Source organism: Lates calcarifer, linkage group LG10 (genome assembly GCF_001640805.2).
Source record: "Lates calcarifer isolate ASB-BC8 linkage group LG10, TLL_Latcal_v3, whole genome shotgun sequence".
Taxonomy (NCBI): domain Eukaryota; kingdom Metazoa; phylum Chordata; class Actinopteri; family Centropomidae; genus Lates; species Lates calcarifer.
The window spans coordinates 970,140-992,728 of NC_066842.1; the positions used below are offsets into that span (position 1 = coordinate 970,140).

The following is a 22,589-nucleotide window of genomic DNA, read 5'->3' on the forward strand; positions in this document are numbered from 1 at the left end:
TCATAGTGCACTTAGTGTAATCATGAGACATAACTCATAAAATAGATATTATTTTAAATTACTTTTGTTGTGGTATTGAAAAGGTCTTAAGTCGAAGGTGGCAGGTAAGTGTTTAAAGATGCTGTGTGTGGAATTTCAAATTGTCTTGCTTTGACGCCCTCTAGAGGTCACCATCCAACTTTTCCTGACAATTTTTTAGTATTTGTCTCTTAGCTATGCTAGCAGCCCAGCTGTAGGGATAGCGCCGTTGATCAGGTGGTCGGTCCACAGAAATCGCAAACAGACGTTTGTTGTCCTTAGAGGATGAATTCTAATGGCTTTATTGATCCTGGCACCATCATAAGGTTTTGAGTGAAACTATTGGATGGATTGCAATGATTAGTGGTACATTTAGAGACATCGCTCCGACCTCTACATGCCATTATATCAGAGATGATCAGTGTTATTCACCTGTCAGTGGTTTTAATGTCGCTGATTGGACTCATGTTGTGATGAGTAATAGAGCGAGTATGGTATCAGATACTCAGACCTGCTGCCGTGTCTGTCAGCTGAGGATTTAATTTCCCTCCAATTAAACATGAGTCGTAACATTTAAGTGGCATTTCATTAAAGATGTGAAATGTTGTAATGAGCGGTCACTTAGTCACAGTAAACCCCACACACATCCCTGAGGGAGGGGGGGGTCTGTATTTACTCTGAGCAGCTGTTTAATGAACTCCAGTGACTCTGTGTGTAAATAGACTGGATTAGAAACTGATTCATATACAGACAGATGGATCTGAGTCTCTGCCAGTTGAAGTAAGATCAAATGAAACTTTCCTCTGTGGGGGAGGGGGAGCTGTGATCTTTGTACAGTGCAATATCAGTCGATCCTACTCCAACATATCCATAGGTAAAACCTGACTCAATGTCAAATAAGACAGAACTGCTATAAACAGTAAACTACTGCTACTGATGCAAATAGCAGCCATTTTGTCTTATGTCAGGGTTGGTGCCATTGGTCTTCAGGGGGCGTTCCAATTGAAACTTCCAACTATGAACTCAGAAATTCAGACTTCCGAGTGCAACTGGAACTCACCAATAGGCTGAAAATGTAAAAGCTGTGCACAAGGTGGGGCAGTGTTGTCACAGTTTGCGTATCTCCAGTTTCCATGATGGTTGCATTTTCAGGCCCCCAAATCGCAGGTTGTCTTGTGAACAAAAGGCGAAACTGCAACAGTGGTTTACCGTTGTATACTAAAACCATTGTTGCGTAAACAGGACCTTAGATGTAGTTTTTTGTTGCAGAGTTGCACAAGTGGTAATTTTGATTTTTTATAAGAGATATTCACTCTAAACAAGGTAATTAAACAAGAACCTAGGATTAATCTGTAGTAGACCGTTAAAAACAAATCACCTGTCATGTACAGTGTAAACCTGTCTGTATCTCTGTCCTGTGTTAAAGTCTGGGAGTGTTGATGGACAGTAAGCAGCAGCTGTTGCTGAAGTCCGATCATATAACAACCCTCTGTGTGAGTTTGTAGTAGAGTTTAATCCCTCTGTGAGCGGCTTTTATTAGAGAACACGGGGGTTGATCCTCCTCTCAGGTCGCCAACATGGAGCTTTTACATCAAGTCAAGTGATGACACCTTTTAAGAGTCTGTTTTTAACGGCTCAGTGATTTGATACTTACACTTTCAGAAGTAAAAAACAGTTGTGGTGTTCTACCTGCCTTTGAGCCTTTCAAATTTTGAAAAGTAGATTTATCAGTAAATCATTTTAAAGAACATTATTCTGATCCTGAGCCTGAGGAAATGAAGACATTTATGTCTCTACAAATTAGACCATCGTAGGTTTCTGTATCAAAAACAACAGGAACAAAAACTTTAAAGAGTAAACTGAGTCAGGACATGAGCTTTTATTTCTCTACACGTCAGTATATTCACAGTAGGTTTCACACGGTAACAAAATATTACAGTAGCAACTGAAACAGAGAGAAGTGCAGTCTGCTGCTCCACTGTGTGACAAGTTAAATAAAGTACTGTTAAAAAGTGACATTTGGTGTGAAGTAAAAATTCAAATATTTCAATACAAAGTGAGAAGAGTTGAGCTGAGATCAGTCGGTGAGTTTAGGTCTGCGACAGATCCACCTGAAACGACAACATTATTCAGTTACAGCAGATTTTAGACTGTAAGATCCTTTTTGTTTAACCAGAAACATCGCTGTATATCACAACCAGACTCTATTGACAAAAACAGTAAAAAAAAATGTGGCATTTCAGCAGCTCCTGTCTTCTGCTCAGTAAAATTCCTATTTTTGTCAGTGGAGTCTGGTAGAGATATATAGAGATGTTTCTGGTTAAACTGAAAGGATCTTCCTCTTTAATAAAAAGCTCTGTCTCTGGAGGAATCCCATCATAATGCTCTCAGACACTAAGAACTTTAACAGACGGACTTTGACAACTTTCACAAAAGGCCAAACTCTGACTTTTACTCTTTGTGATAGTCTGGCCAACACTTTGTTTTTCAGCTCGTCTGCTCTTCTCAGCAGCTCTCTGAGCCATCAGTCTTATCAAACAGCAGTGAAGAAGTCAAACTATTTATAACCTGACTGAGAGTTGAGGAATTCACAGACTGACAGAGACTGTCGTCTGATGACAGCAGGCACTCACACTGAGGGGGTCTAATGGCTTTTGGAGGCTAAATTATGTCTGGGATGCTTTCACTCAAGCGAAACAGAAGGTAAAAAGGCAGTGACAGACTCACAGGAAGTCTTACCCTTTTTAAAGACCTGATGCTGCTTCCACGAATTGCTGCCATTAGGTCATCGCGGCTCGACCTCTGTGGCGGCGGCAGGCGGGACGATTCGTCTCGTCTCTTCTGAAGTGATGGTTTCAAAGCATTCTTCAGGTCTTTAAGGATATCTGCGCTCTCTTTTTCATTGGCACCATTCTTGAGCTTCTTTGACTTCGGTTTCCTCTGGTTTGATTGACCCTTTGTGGTGTTTGAGCCTTCATGCTGTTTGACCATTTCGGCGATCTTCCTTGTTGGCGGGTCAAGAGATGGAGGCGGAGGAGGATTTCTGTTCTGATTTTCAACAGTCTTAGAGGATTGTGATGGCTTTTTTAATGGTCTGTTTTCTGCTGGTGAAACTTGTCCTGACACCTCTGGAGGACTCTGTTCCTTCTTCTGTTGAAGTCTCCTCTGTCGCTGTTGGTCTTGGTTGCGTGTCAGGATGCTGGTCGCCGTCATCCTGGGTCCAGGGAGGTCGAACTGGTAGCCGAGCTTGAGCAGAGTGGTGTTCTCCCTCAGCAACTGGACCATCTCCATCTCTACTTTACCCCCACAGATGTGCCTCTGGTTGTGAAAGCGAAGCTCCACCAGTGTCCTGTTGTGCTGCAGCGCCGTCAGCAAGGCCAGGATGCCTTGGCCGGACACAAAGTTGGACTCGATGTTCAGGTTTCTGATGGAGCAGTTCTCACGGAGCATCTTGGAGATGGCAAAGGCGACCCGGTCATCAGCATGGGTGTTGGCGAGACTGAAAACATGTACATGGGTGTTTGTGCACAGTGCCTCAGCAAAACGAAGCAAGGTCTCCTGGGAGATGTCTTCGATGTTGTTGAGGTTGACCTCGTTCATTGTGGGATCGTCTCCCAGAATCTGCTCCAGAGCTTTGTCGATGATGATCGGGTTCCCACTCAGTCTGTCAGAGGTTGAGTTCAAGTTTTGATCTGTGGTTTCAGTCCTCTTTGATTCGCTCCGCGAACCTTTTGACGGAGCATTCTTCTGAGGACATTTACTCCTGATTGGAGCCTCCTTTTTACACTCATCTTTCTTTTCAGTCTTATCCACCTTTGCGTCATTTTTGACAATAACATTTGGCACTTTCTTGTCTTTATTTGAAATCTTCTTCCTGTCATTGTCCAGAGATTTGCTGCTGTTACTGCTGGTCGCTGACACTCGCTCCCCCCTGCTTTTATCTGGCCGCCCCTCCTGCAGATGATAACAGGATAGAAAATTAGGTTGGACCCTGACATTCTCCAGCCTCTGGCTTTTAATTAAGAACCCTCTCCAAACGCTGGCAGACACTCATTAAAGCTGGCATTTCTCAGACAGGCTGTATTTTTAGACTGTCCAGCAACACATTAAAGTAAACTGGAAACATGTGACACTTTCTACATCATTATACATAATGTACCAGTGGGTTTATGTCTGATGATGATGATAAACATGCATCTGAAAGTTATGAAGGACTACATGGACATGGCAGTGACATACAGTGATGTGAATCAGTCATTTTTAGAAATATGTGTGTACATGTGTAAAGTTGGAGGACTTGTTTTTATAAACAGAACTGGGGCAACAGGGGAGGAGATATCCTGGCTTTTAGTCCCTTGTATGGGTCAAACATTTCTCAAAATGTAATTGGACACATCATCCTGGTAAAAAAAAAATCTGTGTCTCTGTTGCACCTCCGGTGTGTTTTTGTTATAAATTTGTAATCTCTAAGCCCAAGCTGAAATACCCTGATAAATTCACTATGCTCATTATCCTCGAGAGCCACAAAGTAAATTGTTAGAGTGGTTTCTTAATCCCAAACTGAAATTGAATCTGTTTTCTGATTTTCTGAAAATGCTGTCAGGGTGTTGATCTGCAGGAGTCTTATTTTGACAGCATGAGATTGTTTAGTTTGTCACTCTAATCTGTTCATTCTGCATGTTGTTTCTAACAGTGTCTGCAGCAAGTCGTGAACAGTGAGTTCATCAGAGCATCAGAGCTGCTGCAACTGGAAACACTGAGACTGAACCAGAGCTTCTAATAATTCACCTTTGGCTTCATCACACACAGTTTTTAATCAGTTGTTAATATAAAACCTAATAGTGCGGTTGTAAACATAATTTATCAGTTAGAGTAAACAACAGAATTTCTGACCACAGGTTTTGTTTAATGTGATGTAATGGTTGCAGTTCATTTCTAGTAAAAAACTTGCTACTACAAAGAGATAATCCAACATTTGCTCAGCTTTTTTCTGTCAGTGGTGATGAAGGTACAAACAAGGACTCCTCTCACCTGTACGCTGTTGGACTCCACCTTCCCCTCCTCCAGCAGCTTCTTGTTCTCATCCTCCCAGTATTTCAGCAGAGCGTCCCTGTCAAAGGTCCCCGTTGGGGTTTTGGCGGTCTGGTCTTTCTGCCTCAGGCCAATGGGGACGTTGTCGTCGGGGTCGAGGTCTGCCAGTTCCCTCTCCAGCTCCTGGAGCTCCTCGGAGGACAGCATGGCCAACAGCTCATCTTCGTCCACCTCCTCGTACTTCTTCAGCTCCCTGCGGTACCCAAAGGTACTCATGGTTCACTGCTGGTTTTAGGACTCTTCAAATCTTTAACTATCACTCTTCTTCTTGTACTTTTACCTCTTCATATATTGATTAAATCTTCTTTAGATTGCTCTCTCTTTCTTGCTTTCATTCATTGACTTGTCCTCCTTCAGATTTCTTCAGATCAGGGATGCTGTGGTTGACTGCTGACTGTTTGTTCATCTGCTGGTCCCAGCTGCTAGAGGACCCTGACAGGGAGAAAGGGGAGGGCCCCCATGCCTCTGATGGTCCTGTCTTTTTTTAGGGTGTCGGGTGGGGGGGTCAATGAGATAGGCTTACTGCAGGAATGTGAGCCCTCTGAGTGGCCTGTGCTGAGAGCTCATCAGCGACTCGTGCCTCGAAAGAAACGAAGGGAACAAAACTCTGTGGGGAGACATCGGAGATGAAGCTCTACGGCGTTATGTAACGTGTCAGGACACAGAAACACAGCGTGGTTGTGGTGTTGTCGGGGAAACACTTGTTCTCCCTGAGGATGATGGGATTAAGTACAGTGCAGCTCTGGCTAGCACTGAGGAGGACTGATGGTGGACACTAATATTTACACCAGGACACAACAATGTCAAGTCAGGACAGAGAAATAATCCTCAACTTTCTTATGGACATTTGGTGGAAGAAAACTCGATCTGTCATATCAAGTTCAAAGCTTAAGAAAGGTTAACTGCAGTGATAATAGAAACTATAGAAACAGAAACACAACAGATTGATAGAGTACTCCCACTTCCAAGTCCATTTAGTAACTGCTCTGGAGCTTTTAATCATCATCTTCATCAGCAGTGGGTGGGTGGTTTGTTATGTGGTTGTCAGGGCAACCATCAGAGCTCAGTAACAACAGGTATCAATCACTGAGCGTGTTTAACAAGCTCTATCATGTTACTCGTCTGAAGTGAAAAGACTCTCAGTGACATAACACCACTCTCATCCTAAAGCTGCTGTAAATTTGACCTTTGACCAGGATTATTGTTGATTAGCATCAGTCATCCAGCTGTGCAGTCCAGCTCAAGGAGGGAAACAGGTTGAGTTACAAAACAAAAGAATCAAACTGGTGATTGCTGCAGGTTTAAACCGTTCAGTTAGAATTATCTGTGCTGCTTTTTAAAGACACTCTTGATATTTGAGATCTGGAGATCGGCTGCTGAATAGAAACGTTTTATTTCAAGAAATTCTGACTCCACATTTTCCTTTTTACAAAATCTCTCTGTCAGGTTTGATTTTGTGATGACAGAGCTTATAACCTCAGTTCTCTGCTGTCAAGAAAAGCTTTGAAAAAAGCTCCTATTTTCATGCACATCACAGCATGATGATGAGATCCGACTAAATGAGCATGCTAAGAAAACCTGAGTTTGTTATCATTCATTACAAAAGGTAATCTCCTGCTTCTGCCACTGGAGAGGTGGTTTCAGAAGCTGTTAAACAATCTGACATAGCGAGGCTGTTAGGGTTTTTTTTTTTTTAATTATTTATTCTGCTTCACCTTCATCTAAAGGACTGGACATGTGCATCTAAAAAGAGAATTTCCTGGGGCACCCCAGTAATCACACCACATAACCATAATGTTTCAGTTTGTTGCAAAGTGCCAGTGCTTATCCGGGGTTGGGTTGCAGTGGCAGCAGACTACGCAGGGTATTCCAGACGTCCATCTTCTCAGCAATGTTTTCCAGCTCCTTCTGGGGGGTCCTGAGGCTCTGGGTCTACCCTGGGGTCTCTGCCCAGTTGGATATGCCAGCCAAAACCTCCAGAGGAAGGTGCCCAGTAGGATCCTAATGAGAGGCCTGAATTACCCCAACTGGCTTCTTACCCGGTAAAGGAAAGCTCCAGTGAACTTTTAGATGCAAATTTACATCAGTTCGTTGACCTTTAAGGGAAAACATGGGGGCATCTGTCATATCAGCTGGGTGGTACAGACTGTGAATATTCTTATGAACTGTTATATAATAAGAGACTGTCCACATAATCTGGAATAAACTTTGTTAGCTTGTTGTTTGTGACTGAACCAGTTAGTCACACCGTCTTTGCAGGGATGCATGTATGAATCTTACAGTGTGACTTTCAGGTCTGAACCCTCTGATTGGACAGCTAAGATGGTGTTGTAGTAAAATGCCTCCACTATGGAAGCAGGTGTAGATGGCAGTTCTGTTTCTGCTCTGGTGCTTTTTTACTTGGCATGGTTGTATCAAATGTAACGTTCATCACTGCCCTCTCCTGTCCATCTCTTTTCTTAGGTTTCTTTTTATATATAGTAGACTATTCTCAATGCCAATAGCGGTGCTGAAATGAGTGCTGTCAGCATCTATTTATAAGAACGTGTTCTCATCTTACTGGAACTAACTGGATCTGACGTGCTGGTATCTGAGTGTGCTCTTTGAGGACTTCATCACAGGATGCCAGCTGCTGCCAGACGTAAACAATAAGGTTGTTGTTAGTGTGTGTTGTTGTGTAGCTGCTCCCATGCATGACATTGCTCGTTATGCCTGTCTGAAAACAAGAGAAATCCACTTCAGAGACAATAAAACAAACTATAAATGGACCTTGAATTAATGGCACTTTGTAATCATGATGTGACAGTATGATGTGGTCGATGTGTGGATGTCAAGCACCAGATAATGATCTGTGTGTGACAAGGAAACAAGAAAAGAAAAATGACATGAAAGAGTAATGACATCTGAAAACCCTGTGATGTGTCATGTGTTTCTTGTTTTATTGTCTCACATTAATCTCTTTGTGCTTTGCCTTGTTTAGCACATTAACACACCTGCTGGTTTACGGCCGCCTCAGATCCGACCTGACTTCCAGCTGGTGTGAACAGTTTTGGAGGTCGTTCAAAACAATGTGACCTCCTTCTGTTATCAGGTGCTCAGGTGACCTGCCAGAATGTGGAGCCATGTTGTTGTTGTTGTTGTTGTCTCTTGAGGTCAGGGGGTTAAATTTAGAGTTGATCTGCTTTTACTGTTTGTGAGATCTCACTGTGGTCACTGTGTGTTGTGTTCTGGGGAATGAGCAGCTGTAGTTTCTCCAGTGGCCACTAGATGGGGACAAAAACCTCAACTTCTCTGGAAACACAACCACCATGTCAGAAATAAGATACATAAGTCTCGACCTGCTCTATATGTGTGTGAATTTCAACAAGAACTCACGTCTCAAGTCAGTCACTTACTCAAAATATCCACTGACTGCTTTGCTCACTTGACTTAAAAATGTACGTTTTTCTTTCTTGTGTGTGTATCACTTCATGTAATATGTACATTACACTGCCATCATTGCTGCCAGTGTGTCCTCCTTTCTAGGCCGCCCTTTTCACACCTTCTACAATGTAGGCAAGATGCCGACCGTTAAGGGTGAGAAGTATCCATCGATTTGAGTCTAAATTTTTGTTAATTTAATGCAACACTTCCTGCAGATATTTCATATTAAAAGTCTACCAGGAACTGAGGAGATTTTACTGACAGTAACTTGAAAAAATAAGGCCAGGAGGAGGTGATTGTAATTGATTAGCATCAGGTAGTATTTGAGACTTGGACACTGTTTGAAGGCTGGCTTTTATTTCAGAATTTACAGTATATACATTTCCTGCTTTTGGTTACGTAATGGTCTGAACATCACCTGGTCTGCTGTATTTCCACAAACAGAGTCACAACTAAGAGGCTACATCCTCCAACACTTGAGTCCCAGAAATCTGAGTCACCTGACACAGTGAAGAAGTGACTGACACTGATCAGGAACTGACTGCAGGTATGTGAAAAAATTCATTTACAGTCATACAGTACAAACCAGGGCTTGTGTTTATCAGACTGCTAAAAGTGACTTTGGACTTGATCGAATGGTAAAAGTAAAAATTCTGACCAGTCTGAACCAAGGTTCAGAGGTGGTTTTGGTTTTGTGTTGCAATTTTGCAAGTTGATGATTTAACTAATCCTCTTAGAAAATAAAAGTTTCAACATTTCTCTCTTTTTAACTTTTCAACAATTTTTCCTCATTGAACCATGATTCAGTTTGATCTAGATCCAGACCACCTCATTTGGTCAGATCAAATTTTGGACCTTTCAGTTTGGTCTGAACCAAAACAGCAGATTTGGTTCAGACCAAACTGAAAGGTCAGACAGTCCAGACCAAACAAGGACAGTGTGAAAGCACTGATAAACTTCACTAATCATAGAAGAAACTGCTCAGATTTGACTCCTGAGTTGGTTCTTGTAAGTGTAACTTTTATACATTTGATAAATACAGGCCCCGTTACAAAACCCACAAAAGTAAAAAAAATAATAAAACACACAAAGTCATTGTTAATGTTTAAGACTCAGTAGATCAGAGAGAAATCCTCCTCCCCTCAGTCCTCCCTGCAGATGATTTTGGAGTACAGGTCGTTGTCTTTGAACAGCAGGTAGTCCTTCAGCCTGTTGGGCAGCTGCATGGACATCAGACTGCTGCAGCTCAGGTGTTTCCGGATCACCACTCTGGTCAGGTGAGACAGAGACCGAGTGTTGCCTGGCTCACAGAGAAACAAGTGGTTTGAACCAAAGTGAAACCAAACAGGTCTGTAACAGTTCTGTAGCAGTTCTTTAAATTCTGATTGTTTCTACCACAAAGTTAACTCACGTGTGGTCCAGCTGAATGTGAGGCCACTCTTTGTGTTTCTCCAAGATCTTCGTCAGTTTGCCGCAGAGAGAAACCTGACCGACGTACTCGAGGAGGATCAACACGACTCGACCCACCAGGTTCACCAGCCAGGAGACACTGACAAAATCACAAAACTGGAAAACAGAGGAGATTCATCTGTTACAGAGAGGTAATTCATCTGTTTAGACACAGTAGAGAAATTTCACTAAACATCCTCTAGAGGTCAAGAAATTATTTTCATTACTGATTAATCTGCTGATTATTCTGGAAATGAAAAATGCCCATCACAATCTCCAACAGCTGAAAAAGACTTTTATAAATTAAATCTTGATAAGTGATTAAAAATTCATGGAGATTCTCTATTAATCGACTGATTGAAATGTATTTTAACTGCACATAATAGCACAATCTTTGCTTAAATCAATTCATGGTTAATAACATAAAGATTATTTTAAAGAAAGTACGGAGCCCCTCTGGTGCCATTTGAAGGAAAGAAAATGTATTTCGTGGCCACAACTCTCTTGACATGTGGGAAGGAGTAATTTATTCCAAGCTTAAAATAAAATGAAATAAAGTCAAAATTGTCCATGTTTACTGATGATACCCATTCCCCACAGAATAAGATTCGTTCCTACGTGTTATTAACTTGTGGCCCCTCAACATTTCCCTTCAGATGTCACCAGACGGCCTCCGAAGAAAAGAAAGAAAAAGACTCACAGCGACTTTCTCCTCCTGATGCTGTGAGTAATCAGACTCAGTCAGGTCGTCCCAGTCGTCGTCATGGTTGCAGCAGAAACACTTTTCAGCATCGTAGCCGTTGTTGAGCAGCAGTCTCATCATCACCTCGTCCTTCAGGCAGTACTGCAGTGCTGTAGGAAACACGGTGTCGTTCACCGCTGTGAAGTAACAGTTCACGTTTGCTTTGGCCGCCAGCAGCAGCTTCACGATCTCATAGCGTCCTGACCTGACAGCCACCAGGAGGCAGCACAGCGGGTCCAGGTCAGGTTTGGCTCCAGACTTCAGCAGCATCTCGGTACAGGTAGCGTCCCCATTGGAGACTGCAAAGTATAGCGGGCTCTTCCTCATGTCGCCGTAGTTTTCAGAGATGTGAGGGGCTAACAGTGCGTTGATGTCAAAACCTTTCTGCAGCAACAGCTCCAGGCAGTGAGCGTGGCCTCCATCAGCAGCGGAGTGGATGGGGCTGTGACCTGAGAGCCTCAAGGCCCGCCGGGTCGTGATTGGGATCAAAATCCTTAAAGCTCTGATGGAGAGAAGGAATAGATTACTTTGAGTGTTTGGTTGGTTTAAAGTCAGTTTGCAGTATCTTAGACATGTTGGGTGCTAAATGATTCCAGTGCTGAATCGGTGGAGTACCCTTTTAGAAAGCTGATCAGGACTTCCACTCTCTCTTTAAACTAGACATAAAATGGACAACACTGTGCAAATGCTTCTCTGACATTGGCCTACTCACAAGTAATGTCCTTCGTATGCCGCTCGGTGGATCGGCAGCTGGGAGCTCAGGTTGTGGATGTTGGGATTTGCTCCGTGCTGCAGCAGGATGTCGATACAATCTGGATTCCCTGAACCTGCAGCGTCATACAGGACGCTGTCGCCATTGGGCGCCTGAGCGTTCACATCAGCACCTTAATGTGAGAGGAGAGTAATTCATTTTGAAGCAGGTTCACAAAGATGACAAAGTTCAGGATATCTCCTGTTAAACACCTACAACTCTAAATAATTTCTTTAAGGATTGCAGAAAGTTTGGCGCAACCCAAAAAGAACCTTTCTTTGAATCTGAGTACTGAAACTGACCATCAAAAACAGAAAAGTTGTGTGGTATTCACAGTTCACCATGTTTGATGAGGAGCTCCAGGACCTCAGCGTGGCTATATTCTGCTGCGATGCCCAGAGGAGTCACTCCATGCTGGTCTGTCTGCGAAACCTGACCTCCATGCTGCAACAGGAGCTCCATGACGTGGACGCACCCGGCCCTGGAGGCCTCGTGCATGGCCGTCCACTTCTTCAGACACACCTGCCCCACCTGAGCTCCTCCAGCTATCAGACAGGAGACCATCTGATGAGATCCGGCTCTGACTGCTGCAGGGAGGACATGAGAGGAAGACGAAGTGGGAAAATCCTCTCCAAAAGTTTTGTCTACATGTCTGCTGTGAAGCAACAAAGGGACAGACTGTTGGTAGATAGTATTCTGACCTAAAAGCAGAGGAGACTCATTCTTGCTGTTGGTGGTGTGAGGAGACGCTCCATGGTCCAGCAGCATCTTCACATTTTCCACCAAACCGGCTTTGACTGCTAAAGTCAGGAAGGTCTCACCCTCCAGAGTCTTTTCCTCCAGAGTCAGTCTGAAAGATGCTGAAAGACACAACAAAAGTTCCACTTTATTTCACTGAATTCAGCCAACAGTCCAAAATAATCACCTCACATACAGACTGACTGATTAGATCAGTGTTGTGTTAACTGTTCTGAATGCTAAATTACAGAAGCATATTGCTGCTACACCAGAATGTTTTAACCCTGCTGTGCTATTGAGCATAGCAAGTGATATTGTGAAAAGTATGCGTACGCTAAGAAGGATTTAAAAATGCACAGGGTGTCACCATTGGGAATAACGGGACAAATCTTGGTGGGCTGCTGCACTGGTGGGTCGGAGGACCGTCCAAAGTTTCATATAGTTTCTACCGGGCCTCTCTTAGCTATTTTTCACCCAGCTATCTTTGGGTCTTGAACCGGTTCCATTCATGATTCTTGGAACCGTGGAACCACTGTAGTCAGTGATGTGTCATTAATTGAGGACCTTGCCCAGTGGTGGTTCACTTAAACCACCTGTGAGCAACATGTGTTCTGTTATATTTATAAGCAGACCACAGCAGCTCTTTATTTCCTACAATTTCTCATATGACTTCTCCATCATGGTTCGCTGTTTTCAGGTTCCACACCTCTTTATTTTTGGTCAAGATGCTCTGAATTATTCTGAGTTAGGTGCACAAAACAGAACCAGTCATTGTCATTCTGGGTGTGCATGACAGCCTCACCCACACAACCCAAATTGTTTATATCTTGTGTTGTTGTTGTTTTTTTTTTTTCTTTAGAAAATCATTGTGCTGCCATCTAGTGTTTGAAAATTAAAGTCTAGTTATAACCTGCGTCACCACCAGCACTTGTTCTGTTCCCTTCCCTCCCTTTGACTGTTATGTGAAATAAAAGTTTGGACCTCTTACCCACCATACAGCACCGTCTCCAGGACTGAGACCAGAGGTTGCACCGCCGCCCTATGCAGAGGATACCAGCCGTGCTCGTCCTCCTGACTGAAGGCTGCTGGGAAATCACAGAGCTCCTGCAGAGCCAACATGTCACCTGCAGAGACAGTTTCAGTCAGAGTCTGCTCCTGCTGTGAATCATTGTCTGTTTTCCAGCTCCTGCCTTTCTTCAGCAGTCACATAATTTGAACCTCGGTGATTGGATGCTTTTGCAAGTTTTTATGAACAAAGTCTTGTTCCTTCAACTTTTTAACTGAAGAACCAGTTATATTATCTTTTGGATTGATGATTCAACCAGAAGTTTAGTTCTGTTATCCAACCTTGAAAAGTAGGTCCTGACAAAGTATTGAGTTTAGAACTCGTGGACGTACTTTGACAATTGACCGTGGGCAGTTGTCTATGTCTATGTGTTTTTGTCACTGACAGGCTCAGATTGTTATTCAAAGTATATGACAACATTATGAATAGGATTCATACAGAGACAGCTTTTTATTAAAGAGTAAGATCCTTTTAGTCTAACCAGAAACATCACTATATATCACTACCAGAATCCACTGACAATTGACATTGTTAGTTTGTGTTATCATGATGTCTGATATAAAAAGTATATAGCCTATTATGTAAAATTTACCTCGTTCAATAGCATCCACAAGCTTCAGAGCTCCACTCCTAAATGTACAAATGGAAAGATGATGGTAAAGTTTAGAAAAAAGTATCATGTCAAACTTGTATTTGGATGATGAAGCTGGCTGATGTTGTACCTCCCTGATTCTGTCAGGTGTTCTCTCTGACACGACTCCTGAATGATCACCTGAACGTCGTAGTCCAGGAGTTCATCTTCATCCATGTCATCGGCTCCGTCCATCCTGCTGACATCAAACAGGTACAGTCACACAAAGTCATAACATAAATTTCCTCTATAGCTCGAGCTATATCATTAATTCCTGCTTAAAACAAACCTAGTCTTTACACTCAACTGCATTCTCAGTTAATCAGTACATTTTTCCTGGAGTAAAGGTTCAATATTTCTTTCTGAAATACAGTGAAGTAAAAGTATAAAGTAGCAGATTTGTACTACAGTACTGTAGTAAATGTTCTTTCCATCACTGACTGATGGGACCTTTAGCATTTAGCATTAACTAGGACGTAGCTCTCGAGTCTCAGTCTGTTCACCGGTGTTTGAACACAGAGACACATTTAACATCTGCCTGAGACCAAAGTTAATGTTGTTTGGAGTAAAACTGAGCAGCTGACACTTCGATGACCTGCTTTTCAGGACACTTTGACCCCTGACCTCCTTACTGTTGATCAGATATAGCCCTAGCGATCCAGGCACCTCAACAGTTTCACAGTCTAATGAATTTTATATCATTTTGTTACAGATAATCTGCAGAATACACCTTGAAATCTAATCAGAAAACCTTAATTTCATTGTTCTCACCTGATAAATGTGTCAGAGTTGAAGTCACAGGACGAAGCAGCAGTGGCTCAGTGTTTGTGTCCTGGTTTAGCTGCCCCCCACCCGGCCCACCCCTTCTAACACACAAACACACACTCCACCATGCTATTTATAGGTGTCACCTGTTCCAGTGTATTTAACATGCAGGCCATTTCACTGCACCTAATGGAGTGTAATGTCACTCTGCACACATTTTCCACAGTTAATGACAAACAATAACGAGCCGGCCGGTTGTATGAATATTTATTGAGTCATTAGGATTCATCAGACAACAGCGATGTTTTCAGCACAGTGGAGATCAGTCCAAAGGCTGTTGGATTACAAATCGATGAGAACCTGCTGAAATAATGAAGAGGCTTCTTCTCCATCTGCTGCAGATTTACAGCTCCAACCTTTGACCTCTTCACTCTTCATTAGCATTTTGAATGTTGCATTGAGATTTTTTGTTGCACTTCAGTCTGAGGTTTCACAATATCACTCTGAGCTGCAGAAAAAGTTTAGTATTCACTGATCAGCAATAACAATAAAACCACTGACAGGTGAAATGACACCAGACTGACAGATATGTACCCATGAAAAGACCAAGCACATAAATACTTTCAGACATCTGTAGTGTTTTTCTGGCTCGTTGGTTTCTTCTGATGACTAAACTTTTAAGACACTATATGTGAGTTTTTGTTATCACTACATAGCCACTGGTAACAGCTGTTTACTAATCAGTCTGTTTTGCTTCTAGATCTGTCACTTGACTTCTCGTCACTTTTCAATAACTTCCCTGAAGAGGTAGCGCCACTCAGAGGACGTATTCTAACCTCTTGTATTGGAAACAATGATAGCTGAAGATCTTGGTAAGTGTTGTGTATTTAATGGTTTTGGGAAACAATGGAGCTCTATGGCTCAGAGGACTCAGAGATATCAGGCTTTAGATGTACAAGCAGTACTTTTTAGAAGGAGACATTCATAGTTAGATGTGTCTTTTTATTAGATTTGTTGACAAGAAGAAAAATATAGAATATCAGTTTCAGAATGACTCACATTAGATGTTGATATCTCAAAACAACTGCAGGTGGAAAGTTTGTCAGAATGGTGGAGCTAGATAAAAGGTCAGAGGGTCACCTTGGTTCATTTCATTTCAGTTGTTCAGATATCCTGGAGAGCAGTGAACTGAACAACACCATCCATCCGTCACATTTTAATCAGTTTTAAATCAAGAAGCTGTTGATTCTGAATAAAATGTGAAAGACTAGGTGATCTGAAAAAGTGTAAAGTATGTTTGAGATGCAGTAAATGCACTGAAATATATATATATATAAAAAAGAACCTGTTATGTATTTAAAATTTATATTTTCTGTAAAAACACATACAGTCAGAGTATTCACAATCTATTATAAAAAGTACTTTAAATAACTATAATAAAGTTTGGATTCATAATTAGTTACATCCTTTCAAAACAACCAGAGAATCTACAGATCTTCACATGATGCATTCAGGGTCCTGGCTGTACAGGTCGAGTTCCTGGTAGAGTATGAAGCTTTTCAGTCTTGGAGGGAAAACGTGTGAGTTCATGATCTCAGGGTTGTTGAGTCTCTTCAGGGTCAAACGCCTCCTGATCTCCAGTCTGCAGAGGTGCCTGAGGGAGCGAGGACTGCCTGGAGACCAAGTTTCAGAAAATCATTTAACTTTATCAATTAATACTCTCATTAATACACAGAAGAGAGAGGACAGATCTACCAGTGCTCTACAGTGCCCCCTAGTGTTCATTATACCAAATTATATCCCTCTGGAGTTGGTAGAGACCAAAAACAGAACTAAAACAAAGGGAATATTGGACTTAGATCAGGTGGACATAAAGGTGGCTGCAATCAATGTTGTGTTTACACATAGTTTGTGCTAGCCCCCCAGTGGCCAAGAAAGTCAGTTACTGTAGGCTTGATATATCATTATATTCTGTAGTTATGGAATATTTTCCCCTGGATCAAAATGTTGGCAAAAAATACCTCAACAGTAACTAATACTGTGATTCAGCATATCTACAACTGAAAAAACAAAGATGGTGGTGGTGATTGTTGCTTTTTCCAAACCAGAAAATCTCAAGAGATTTCTTGTTTTTTCCCCAAATTGTGACGTGCTGTTTAGGTTAAGTACAAAGAAACCAATAGGATGTGATCAGACAGTCTCAGCCATCTGCTGCGTTGAGTCTGGTGTATTGGTGTATGGTGTATCAGTTAATTCTCAAAATAGTTTCCTCTCTCAGCAAAATATGTTGTTTGCTGTGTGATGTAGCATCTGATGGTTATTTTGGATTTCATAAAGGTATTGTCATTTCTTCATGCAAGAACTGCCACAGCTCTGCTACTAAAACCCTGATACGTGTTGAAATGTGATGAATAAACTCACTGAGGATTTCACATATCTCTGGCCACTCTTTCTGTTTCTCCAGGATGAGTCTGAGTTTGGAGCAGATGTGGACGTGGTTTACGTAGTCCAGCAGAATCCGGACCACGCTCCCAGACAGATGCATGAGGCAGCAGAGATTCATGAACTCACAGAACTGGAGAGAGGACGGACATTCAGAAGGTCAGTAATGTTTTCTTTGTCTATGTGTGTAAAAGCAGACCAGTTAAAACACATTTTACTGAAGGGCAAGATGGGGCTCCCACTTGTGTGACTATGTCAGTAATTACAATAACAACTGAATCTAAAATATATAATTTTACATTCACTGTTACAAAAGTCCCATCTTTCAGTTGATGTTTCCCATTCCCATTATTAAAAGTACAACAAAAACAAAACCCCCCCAAAAGAAAACAGATTCGTTAGTTAGAACTTGTTTTTTCTTCTTTTCTCTCCCATTAATCATCTGACAACCTCTCAGATTTATCTGGTTTCCAAACCAGTACTTTTATTTAAGTAGGGTTTCTCATTCATGACTTGATTTTTAAATTGCTGCATTGGTACTTGTGTTTAAGTAAACGATCTTGATACTTTGATCTCAATGTGATATTAAACTTCTTAGCTAACTGCAGCGAATACGGTTCCCAAAATGTCAGACGACTGATTTAAAGGCAACAAAAAAACATCTGCCACTCACTGGGATTTTTCCCTCTACGTTGTCCGAAGCATCAAAAGTTTTGTCATGGTGACAGTGAAAGCACCTCTCCACCTTGTAGCCGTTGTTGAGCAGCAGCCTCATCATGACCTCGTCCTTCAGGCAGTACTGCAGCGCCGTGGGAAACACTGTGTCGCTTACCACTGTGAAGTAACAGTTAACGTCTGCTTTGGCCGCCAGCAGCAGCTTCACGATCTCGTAACGCCCGGACCGGACCGCCACCAGGAGGCAGCACAGCGGGTCGAGGTCTGTCTTTGCTCCGGCTGCCAACAGAATTTTGGTGCAGTCCACGTCCCCATTGGAGACAGCGAAGTACAAGGCACTCTTCCTCATGTCCCGGTAGTTTTCAGAGTTTCTGGTGTTCATGCGGTAGTTGACGTCAAAGCCAGCAGGCCAGCAGGAGCTTCAGGCAACGGCTGTGGCCTCCCTCCGCTGCAGAGTGGACCGGGCTCTGACCAGCCTCCTTGATGGCCTTCTTAGTGGTCAGAGGTATCAACATCTTCAGAGCACTGCAGGAAAAGAAAGAAGGGTTGAATCAGCTAACAAGAGCCAAAAAATAAGAATACCCAAAGACCTGACCTACACAAAAACTTCATGGCAAAAATCAATTTATGTCAGCGGGACTGCCAAAGTTTGCGGATCGACTCTCACAGGCAAGGTAAATCTGTACAGATTTTTCAAGGTGTGTTCAGCTTTGGTAAACTTTGACATGAAAAGTCGTCTTGACTGCACTGACCCACGAGGAGACATTAAGTCCAAAATAAAGGAAGCTATCATAGCTATCTGTATGAACTTAACTTGTTTCCCTCCTTAGTAACTCTGTTGGATTCATACAGCTGCCAGTGGACACAATAAACAGTCCAATACAGAGAAGACAGAAGGAAGCTTGGTGAGCTTCTGTTACTGACTAGCAATTAGCAAGCTATTCTGCTGGCTTGTTAGCATGTTAGTCATTAGCCTTGCGAGTTGATCTGATATTCATCAGTGTTCAATTGAAGGAGCTCACTCGTAGTGTCCGGCATATGCTGCCTTGTGGATGGGCAGGTGTCCAGTGATGCTGGGCAGGTTGGGGTTGGCTCCATTGTCCAGCAGCAGCTGAATGCAGTCAGTGTTTCCTGATCCGGCTGCATCCAGCAGGACACTTTCCCCGTTACAGGCCTGAGAGTTCACTCTGCTACCTGAGCAGCGAAGAGAGATGAAACAAGAAGGTAAATGTTTTGGTAAAAAAGGCTTTGTTACTAAACCTGCAGCTAAAACTATCTTCAGACTGACCACAGTTCAGCAAAATCTCAGTGACGTGGAAGTGTCCATGCTCTGCAGCCACAGCGAGCGGCGTCACTCCCGTCACGTCCTTGTGGTTTACCCGTCCGCCGTTCCTCAGCAGCAGCATCAGGATGTCCACTTTGCCAACCTTGGCTGCCTCGTGCATGGCCGTCCACTTCTTCCGGCAAACCTGCTCTACCCAGGCGCCAAGAGCCACCAGAGTGTACGTCATCTCGTAAGAGCCAGCCCTCACCGCTGCGAGGGTGAGGAGAAGGTGTGTTTTAATCAGTGACATCAGTCCTGTCGTTCCCTGGTGATCCGATCACAAGTGGACAGCTCTAAGTACATCAGCTCACACCTGCGTCTTAACTGGTCGCTTGTGATTGGATCCCACTTCCCCACTCTCCCCGGACATCATTTCTGTTTGCAAAGACTAAATGAGGTGTTGAGACAGCAATGTAGAAGATCTTAAAATAATACTGACTAAATATTCCATGTGGATGAAACCACCAAATGAGATCCTCATGCAGAGGACTCCTGTTAATGGCTTGTATGATAGTAGTTGTAGTTTTTATGTTACACTCTGAGCTAAATGAATCTGGTGGACTTGGATGCAACAATGTCCCTGATTTTTTCATCCATCCAACATGTTTGTTTTCTGTGGTGTAATGACCATAACTGGCTCATGAGACCACATCACTAACTCCCTCCTCTGCAATATTACCCAGCAGCAGCGGTGACTCGTTCTTGTTGTTGGTGTTGTGAGGCGAGGCTCCATGCTGCAGCAGACTCTTCACATTCTGCACCAGTCCGGCTTTAACTGCCAGCGTCAGAGGCGTATCTCCCCCCACGGCCGTTCTCTCCTCCAGGCTGAGCCCCTGAGCTGACACTGTAATACAAACACAACACACAGAGGAGGTCAACATGCACATTCCTGGAGTTTATATCGCACTGACAGCTGTGTGAGAGGACAGTTGACATCAGCTGTCAACAGCCTGAAGGCAGCATCGTTTCTCAGTGAAGTATCCTGTGGATTAATATTATTTCAGGCAGCCATTATTTTGAAGATGCCACTGGTCTTGTCGTCTCAGCTGCATTTAACCTGATGCGATCTTTGCTTGTCACCTTTATTTATTTATTGGTGTCACCTCCACCGATTAAAGGTGGGAGGAGTTTGTATTTTCTCTACTGTCTGCATCTGATTATCTTAGCTGTGGTTTAGTGTCAGGACTTTATTCATTTTTACTGTGAGTTTTCTAAATTAATAAAACCTGAGCTCGATGTACTCACATCTCAGGACAGTCTCCAGAACCTCCAGGACTGGCTGGGATGCAGCTCGATGGAGGGGAAGCCAACCCCGACTGTCCGACTCCCTGAAGGCAAAGGTGTGCCTCAGCATCTCCCTGAGCACCGACACCTCACCTGGTTACCACAGCAACAAGACAGGGAGGAGGGGTTAGAAAAGACAAGAAGAAACATCCAGGACTCACCAGAGCTGGGACTCGTTAGACAGTGTTCGTTACTTTTTCTGTTTTCTGCAAACCAATCCACCTTTCCCCTCCCTCTCCGTTTATTTATCTCCCTTTCTCTGTCCGTCTGCCAGCCTCCTGATGCTTGGCAATCCTCACCTAGACCTGCCGACCGTGTGACTGCCGGCCTCAGAGGAAAGCCAACAAACCAAACCTAAAGACAGTCTCTGTGGTCACGGAGAAGGTATTTCTGAGTGTGAGGTTTAGCCTACCTTGTTCGATGGCAGCCAAGACTCTCAGATTTTCATCCGTCGCCGCTGCTAAACTAACAGCCAGGAGCAGAGGAAGCACAGGACAATCAGCTGGGTTTAATACATGTGTTTTTTGGATGTGGAAGGTGGAGTTTGGATGCGGCTTCCATACCCAGCTGCAGATTTCAGAAAGGCATCCTGGCAGGAGTCTTGAATACTCAGCTGGATGATATAGTCATTAATCTCCTCTTCAGCATATTCGTCATAAGTATTCATCACTCTGAAGCAAGGAAACACATGATTCCAGTGGATAAACAGCTTGATTGCAGTCTGTATTTCCAAAATTCAAGACATTTATGTAGAATTTCGAAGACCAGCAGAATAAAATGAAACATGTTAGCAAACAGCTACAGATACAGGACGTTTTTTGTCCACCTGAATGTAAAGCCTTCTCATAAAATTGCACATGAACAAGTCACAGCAACAGAACAACAAGTCATTTCGTGTGTCATTTTGATGCATTTTTTTTCTTTTCACGTTTCATTTCATGCCACGGTTTTTAACCCCTGGCCTTAACCCTAACCATTAGGGCATGAAATAACTGTCTTTAAAGTGGTGTGGTTTTTGAACTCAATCATCTGAGATCACAATAGATTGTTTGGTTTCCACCAACTCTTGAAAAATACCTGTCTTTAGCTGCAAAATTTTTCAAATTGTTTCTGTCTTTTGTCCAAAATTAACAGGTGAATACAAAAACAGACTGGTGAACTGAAAAACTGTGTTATTTTGAAATAATTTTGAACCTTTTATCAGAGGACCAGATCTGCATTCAGCTGGAATACCAGAGAGGACAAGATCCAAAACAACAACCCAACAAACGTGTTCAACCAATAATTCGTGACTTCCAGTTAAATGCTAACTGTACTCTAGAGAGTATAGTCAGAGCAGAGCCGGTCAGCTGAGCATTCAAATATAGAAATATTTGTCCATGGGCAAGCAAATAATTAAAGAATTAAGTTTCCGATTATGAGGGAATAATGAATGAATGTTGGATTTAAAATGAGCTTTGCATTTACTACCAAATGAAGAGGTAATTATTCCAAAATCACAGACGCATAAAATATCATCTAGTAAAAGTTCACATATTATAAGCATAGCCTTTGTGTCATCGTTCAAGGATTCCCATTCACACTGAGAAAACATAAATGAAATATCAATGCAAAATTAAAAAACAAACAAAAAGAGGATGATGATGAACAAACAGCATTAGATTGCAGACCTGCAGGTGTTCATGTTATTGTGTCCACCCCCTTTTCCAGACAGAAACAATCCATAATTCCTTGAGAACAGATTCACCTCAGCTGATGACAAACAAACATCCATGCAGAAGTTTAGCCTTTAAATCAGATACCTGAATGTCTTTGCAGATGAATCTAAAAACTCTCACCTGTGAGGTATGTTAGCGGCGCTCGCTGACGGGTCCGACTGACAGACTGTTTTTATATTTAGGTGTGCCCTACTTTCAGATGCCTTACAGTCCAGCCTGCAGAAGTACAGTAAAGGGGGGCGTGTAGGACGACACCTGCTGAGACCCTGCTGGCCTTAAATATAGCCGGGTTACGTGTGCTATTGTGTGAGCTAAGCCAGGTCTTTGGCATGTTTGGCGGGAGTCGCACATTCACGATCCCACAAGCTTCTGGGGCTTAGGCCGTGGACTTGGGCAGCCAGAGAGTTCACTGTCTATTGTTTCGTGGAAAGAAAAATCAATAGGGTCTATTTTTTCCTGCACTGCTTTGTCT

General features: G+C 42.8%; 3 protein-coding genes across 8 annotated transcripts; all 3 read right to left on the reverse strand.

The window, feature by feature from the left end:
• Nucleotides 1–1,882: 1,882 nt before the first annotated feature.
• Nucleotides 1,883–5,698, reverse strand: lmod2a (leiomodin 2 (cardiac) a). Its single transcript, XM_018704554.2, has 3 exons — nucleotides 5,050–5,698; nucleotides 2,758–3,972; nucleotides 1,883–2,129 (listed from the first exon to the last, which is right to left on the reverse strand). Exons 1-3 carry the CDS (start codon nucleotides 5,323–5,325, stop codon nucleotides 2,109–2,111), a joined length of 1,512 nt encoding a protein of 503 aa, XP_018560070.1. The 5' UTR covers nucleotides 5,326–5,698; the 3' UTR covers nucleotides 1,883–2,108.
• Nucleotides 5,699–8,867: 3,169 nt separating this feature from the next.
• Nucleotides 8,868–14,763, reverse strand: asb15a (ankyrin repeat and SOCS box containing 15a). Of its 6 annotated transcripts, none has more exons than XM_018705086.2 (9): nucleotides 14,681–14,763; nucleotides 14,001–14,105; nucleotides 13,871–13,908; nucleotides 13,205–13,336; nucleotides 12,176–12,334; nucleotides 11,816–12,061; nucleotides 11,436–11,607; nucleotides 10,682–11,225; nucleotides 8,868–10,098 (listed from the first exon to the last, which is right to left on the reverse strand). In XM_018705086.2, exons 2-9 carry the CDS (start codon nucleotides 14,102–14,104, stop codon nucleotides 9,940–9,942), a joined length of 1,554 nt encoding a protein of 517 aa, XP_018560602.1. In that variant the 5' UTR covers nucleotide 14,105; nucleotides 14,681–14,763; the 3' UTR covers nucleotides 8,868–9,939. The 6 variants fall into 6 exon arrangements, with proteins under 6 accessions (XP_018560602.1, XP_050929054.1, XP_050929057.1 ...); XM_051073097.1 differs by having other exon boundaries at nucleotides 14,001–14,108; nucleotides 14,681–14,751; XM_051073100.1 differs by having other exon boundaries at nucleotides 13,201–13,336; nucleotides 13,871–13,907; nucleotides 14,004–14,105; nucleotides 14,681–14,727.
• A 168-nt stretch (nucleotides 14,764–14,931) lies between these two features.
• On the reverse strand, nucleotides 14,932–21,447 carry LOC108902983 (ankyrin repeat and SOCS box protein 15-like). The gene is given in 10 exon segments (XM_018705053.2): nucleotides 14,932–16,347; nucleotides 17,096–17,249; nucleotides 17,790–18,197; nucleotides 18,199–18,316; nucleotides 18,814–18,985; nucleotides 19,080–19,325; nucleotides 19,795–19,959; nucleotides 20,361–20,492; nucleotides 20,812–20,864; nucleotides 20,963–21,447. Coding segments are annotated over 10 exon segments (1,728 nt in total). The 5' UTR covers nucleotides 21,067–21,447; the 3' UTR covers nucleotides 14,932–16,171.
• Between the last annotated feature and the right edge of the window lie 1,142 nt (nucleotides 21,448–22,589).